The sequence below is a fragment of the Dryobates pubescens genome, chromosome 20, assembly GCF_014839835.1.
Source record: "Dryobates pubescens isolate bDryPub1 chromosome 20, bDryPub1.pri, whole genome shotgun sequence".
NCBI classification, from domain to species: Eukaryota; Metazoa; Chordata; class Aves; order Piciformes; family Picidae; genus Dryobates; species Dryobates pubescens.
Window position 1 is genome coordinate 9,843,804 of NC_071631.1, and position 6,000 is coordinate 9,849,803.

Consider the following 6,000-nt stretch of genomic DNA (forward strand, 5'->3'; position numbering starts at 1 on the left):
CACAGGTTATTTATAGACGAAACTCATGACCTTTGCAGGCTGCATCCATGGACATGGGTGATCTGTCTTTCTGCAAGGGAGGTGCAGATGACTTTATAGCTCTATATTCCTAATAATCAAGCCACCTTTGATTGGAACAGAGGCCAAAACAACCACTTATCCTATTGATATTATGTTTGGCCCTCCAAAAGTATGAACAAGATGATAATGTTCTGTTCTTCTCTGCTCTGACTTCAGATCCCCCTTTGCCTTGTCCGCTTTGGAGCTTCTGGCAACCTGCAGCAGGGCAGAGAGGAATGTTCCATTGTACTTTCACTGCTCAATCATCTTCTCATCTTCTTGTTCTCACAGGCAGAAAATCCAGCTTTTTTTTCCCCAGTCTGCAGAAGAATTGGGAACATTTTTCTCCTTCCCATCAAAACTGAGCCTATGTATATTAATGCTCCTGCTCCGCACAGGCAGCTCTGTGTTCCTCTGCTCCCAAAGTGTCTGAGTCACATATGTACACTGGGAAAAGAGGGGAGAACGTTTGAAACTTCAGTGTTTTGTGCTGAATTATTGTGACAGTGTATTGGCCTTGTCAGGTTTCCTCTCGAATGAAAACCAGCTGCATTCCACCTATTGGCAAAAAGATCTCAGCCCACCACATACCGCAGCCTTCAGGGGTGACCACGAAACCGCAAGAGCATTTGTGTGATCCTAGATCTAAGACAGTGTTGAAGTCACTACACAAACCGAACATTGTAAAGAGCAAGGCAGTCTGTATAAGTGTGGTTCTGAAAAGGAGTCAGAAGGCAACTTAAAAGTTAAAAAAAATCCTTAAAAAACCCCAAACCAACCCTAAGCAGCAGATAAGGTACCCGGGGTGCACAGCAAGAACAGAAACCTACAGCCACTGGAGCTAAACCTGAAGTTAAGCTGTGCTTTATATAGCACAATGCTTCAAACGTTCCTACACTGTAAAAAAAAAAAGCACAGGGCATTAAAATGCTTGGTCCCTTTTCCCAGGAGACAGCAGGAGGGAACCCACCAGGATGGTGCTTTAACTGCATGTGGGGTGGTTGTAGTCTGCGGTTGAACAAGGATCACATAAAGGAAAGATCCCCACATGCAAATAGGTGAGATGTTTGCTAACTGGCATTTTCCTCATGGTGCTGCACTGAAGTCTTGCAATGATGTAGGATTATGAATTAATCCCTGAATCATTTGCTATTCTTATCAGTGTATATTCTTAGCTCAAATTAATTCAGTGGCAAGGCTTGCGCTGACATCATTGGAGTAGGGATTTCACCTTTACATAAAAATGGCCATACTAGGTCAAAACAAAGATCCATCTGTGCAGCTATCCTGCCTCCACCATGGCTCATCAGGAGCTGGCCTAGCTAATCTGGCATCTACAGTATCCCTTGGCAATAAATGTCACACTTTGAAGGCACATTTTTGAAGCAGCATCTCCAGCGTGGAGTTTGTGCTGGAGAACTCATCATAGAACTCATCAGCCTGCAGCCTGCTTCCATCTGATTCCTCTGTTACTTCCCAGCTTGATAATACTCTGATAACATCAGGTGCCTCTCACTTCTGCCTGTCCATTTACCCACCCAGGGTTCTCACTCTGCCTTGCTGCTGCTGGTGTAGCTGCAAAGCACTTTCCTTTAAACACTGCGACATTGACATGAAAGTCACTCCTTTAAGTGCAGAGTCTTGCAGGAAGAGAAGCACAGGGAAAGTTCTAGAAGGGACACTGCAGCAGAAAGATATCACACTCACAGCTACTGCCCTTTGCTGGCCGCAGCAACATTTGCTCAGTCATCAGAGATCTTGAACTGCTTGGAGATGGCAAAAGTATTCCATTATCAGAAGACTCTCAAGTGTCATCAATATTTAAATCTATCTGCTGCTATTGATTCAGGCACTTGTCTCTTACTGCCATTGACAGGCATGGTGTAGAACTCTCAGCCTAGCTTTGTACTCTTAAAATATGTGCAGACCACGGTGATGCTAAGGGAGAAACCTGCAGTTTGGCTCATAGCTGTGCTTCAGCCCTCCATTTATATCTGTTCTTCCACATGTTTGTGTAGCTTTACTCCATTAATAACCAGGTTTGCCCTAAGCACTCTGCTTTTGAACAGAATCCTGGGTTTGTGAGGATGCTTAAGAAGTCTGCTTTTCATCCCAGTACAGTATGAAACCAGCTTTCCAGTGTGCTACAAAACTCACCAAGAGACAATTTTCATTTTCATTCCATGTCAGAGTTTAGGCCTGGATTCACCCCTCCAAACCACAGGTTATTAATTAAGGTACCTAAGTGTCTCCAGCAGCCTCTGCAGTGGTGGAGGAGAACAAGCACCCAACCAAAGGCAGTTCAGACCACCTGAGTCTGAAGTGTCCCATGAGGACATCTGCTGGCAGTGACTTGGGCACTTGAAGAAAGTACACACTTAGGTGAGGACTGAGCTGTACTTGTCACCATTTTTGTCTCCACAGCAAATTGATGAGATCTGGAGGGAGATGAGATGGATCACAGAAGCACTGCAGTATGCACGATACAAACAGCCAGCAGCTGGCCTGCCCATTAAGAAGCTTGTGGACCTTTCAGAAGTACACTCTCAGAAGAAGATCAGCTCAACCTCTTCACATCTTGATTGTCTTCCTTCACCTCCCCCTTCACCCGAGGCCAGAATCCAGAGGAGAAAAGCTGTGAGTGGTAAGAGACTTTTGCTTTGTTCACCAAATGAGATCTTTGAGCTCACCTTTATTTATAGCAATTCTTGTATATCTTTTTAGAAAAGCAGTGATTTCCCACCCCCACGCCCCCCTTGCAGAGGTACTTCAACAATCACGTTAAAAGTCATTTGCCACTCAGTGTCCTGAGATCCTTCTACAATCATTTTTTTGTTTCCAACTACTCACAATAATCACCACCATCCAGCTTTGTCACTTCGCTGTTGCAGAGCATTTAATGAACAGGTTGGAAGGGACAAGTGCTCTCAGTGACTTCTCTATGATGGCTGGAATGAGTCAAATCCATCCACAGTGAAAGCTGACTGCTGCACCTGCTGTGTACCCCAACAAACTACTATTGATGGAGGGAGCTTCATCTCGGTCACAGCTTCATTGCTTCACAACCTGTAGTAAAGAACCTTGGCAAAAGCTCTCCAGGAATCTAAGGGCAAAAGCTATTGATCCTTTCTTGTCCCTCATGTCTCTCTCTGTTCTTCACCACACTTTCCAATCATTTTTTCCAGGTTCTGAGTCAGACTTTTCCATAGTCTCCATTTGTCACCTCCTGTTTCTCTGCTGTCACAGCCATTTTCTTCCCACATTGGAGCAATTCTTTCATCTGCTCCTCTTGCTTTGTTTTGACAGGGCAAATTTCAGTGCCAGCAGGCCAATGTGATTTACCAGTCACTTTCACACAGCTCAGTGTTCTCAATGCTTCAGAACAGCACTTTAAAGCAGAGCATCACACAAATAAGCACCCACCTCATTGACCATTATTGCTTCTCTGAGCAGCTGGGAAAGTGAACTGAGGAAAGAAATGGATCACAGCAAATAAAGATGAAGCAAATTAAACAGTAGCACCTAATTTGCTAACAAAATCAGGAAGGACTTTGGCAAAAAGATGTAAGCCATCATTCTGCTGAGCTGTTTTTAAGCAATGAGTAAATGAAATAGTAGGGGAAAAAAACAACAGAGGCTGCACTAAACAACTGCCATGGGCATTTGGGTTGAAATCATTTGGGTTTTATTAAATTGGCAGTTTCATATAGTCAAGGAAAATGAATAAATCTACCCTGATTAGATTAAACAAAAAGAAATCCTAACCCTGCCCATGGTGGGGAGGTTGGGGTTGATGGTCTCTGAGGTCCCTTCCAACCAGAGCCACTCTAGGATTCTGTGGTTCTTTCAGAACTTAGTCAAAATGCAAATTCTTCCCTGTAAGTGAATCCTTTTTGGTTTTCCCAGTTCTCCCACTGCTGCTCTAATACATCTGTAAATCCTCCCTGACTGTTGTCTCTGCTGTCACCTTTGGCCCACAGACAATTCCACAGAGGAAACACACACACACACACACACATTTGCAGAACTGTAGATCTCATTCTCAAGTAGGAAATAATAATTAAATAATAATAATTATGATGATGATAATAATGATGATGATAATAACAGGATCAACAACAATAACACAGAAATGACCATTCAGCAGTTTCTTTCCTGTGCCTGTCTTCATAGTATTGATCATTTGTCTTTGCAGATTCCCAGCCCTGCTCAGACGAAGAAGGTTGCTCTGAAGTGTTCCTTCCTACCGACAGTGACTATGACTCCAGCGATGCACTAAGCCCCAGAGAACTCGATCTGCTCTACTCCTCCTCCCATGACATCAGCCAGCAGGCAGGCAGTGGCCTGGGTGGCAGTGCCCCTGATGTTCTCCAAATCCATGACATGAAGCCTTGCCTGACGCTGAAAGAAGGGGTGACAGAGTGTGGCACCTGTGAAGCCAACACTGAGTGTTGCACTGAGTCTGTGAGCAACCTAACCCTGGCAGGGCTGACATCCAGAAGCACAGACAAGTCCTCCAGCTCCAAGCAGCCACTGGGCTTTTTGGGAAAAAAAAAGCTGGGGAAACATCAACACTACAACTACTTCAGCCGGCAGCACCGCTGGATGCGTGTGCACAGCGAGACGCAGGCTGGCTCCCTGTCCGAGGGGGTCTACACCCAGCACCTCATCAGATCTTCAGATCTGTCTCCAGAACCTACCTCTCGTGAGCAGCTAAAGATTCCCCTCGATGGGACTCAGAGCACTTTCTTACCTCATGCATCCAGCCTTCCAGAGGATGGGAAAGGCAAGTATGAGGAATCAAGGCCGGACATCCACAGGATACAGGTGGAGCCTTACAAAACATTTCTGGATGAAGAGGGCAAATCCTGGGCCATGAGCACACAGTCTGTAGAAGACAGGGATGTGCACAGTGCTATGCAACAGAGAACAGGTCCAGATGACCAGGCAGGTTCTGCTCTCTCAGAAGTCTTCAGCAGCACTCTTTAACCCCATGGCAAGACAGGGAGCACCATGCACACAGGGCTGTGCTTTCAAAACCACTGCTAAAGCTCCAGCTCCTGAAATGACAACTCCTGCCACCCAGGGGATCCTCACCTTTTGTCTTCATCCCCAAATTTCTGCTCTTACAGGGGTATGTCATGATACAAGCGTTGGTATTGGCATTTGCAGTTTGGCAGTGGAGTCCTCACAGTCACCACCCAACAGAACAATTCTGTGCCTGCAAATCTGCTTGCCAGGGTTTGCAGTTCTCTTGATGTCCACACTACTCTGAGCATGCACACTTTGAAGCATGAGCAGTTCTGCCTGCAAGCTAGCAGAAACTGCACTATCCTTGATGTCCTCACCTTAGGACTGTACCCCAAACTTCTATTAACTTGTTTGGCACCATTTCCTAGAATGTTTTCCATTTCTCAGCCTTCTTAAATGGATTTTGGGTTACAGAAAACTGAAGCTCTAACTGGTCTAGAGGTTCCAGCCACTTGGAGAGAGATGAAACTTCTTTCAAGACCTAGAATCTGCAGTCAGCACTGTCTCTGAGTGCTGACAGAGCCTGACATGATCATCACAGTGGGGTTTTTCAGGAGCTTAGACTTCAAGCGATATAAGAAGTAAGTTATTCTAAAAGCTTAGGAGATGAAACTTGGAGGTCAAGCACAGGCAGAATGAGGCCATGTTATGAAGGAACAATATGGAGGCTCTAAGTGAGCTCAAAGTGTTTTCCTCTGCCCACTGCAGCAGAGGGCACTTCCTTAGGCTGGCATCACTCTCAAAGCATTGCAACGAGTTGCCTCTACCTTTGTCTCTGAATATTTACTGTCAGCTTCAGGGGGGTGTGATCACCCTGGCTGAAATGGGGATATTCTGGCAATCCAGATAAGGGAGATTTGAATCTAAGGGCAGTTTGACTCCGAGACTTTTTTTTCTTTGGGCCACCAA

At 45.4% G+C, this 6,000-nt stretch overlaps 1 protein-coding gene across 1 annotated transcript in view; it reads left to right on the forward strand.

The window, feature by feature from the left end:
- Positions 1-5,338, forward strand: part of ANKFN1 (ankyrin repeat and fibronectin type III domain containing 1) — a 58,857-nt gene extending 53,519 nt beyond the window's left edge. Inside the window, exons 17-18 of the mRNA XM_054170476.1 lie at positions 2,485-2,704; positions 4,256-5,338. Of these exons, the coding sequence (XP_054026451.1) occupies positions 2,485-2,704; positions 4,256-5,049 (1,014 nt within the window). The 3' untranslated portion in view covers positions 5,050-5,338. The remainder of the gene's footprint in view (positions 1-2,484; positions 2,705-4,255) is intronic.
- The last annotated feature ends 662 nt before the right edge of the window (positions 5,339-6,000 follow it).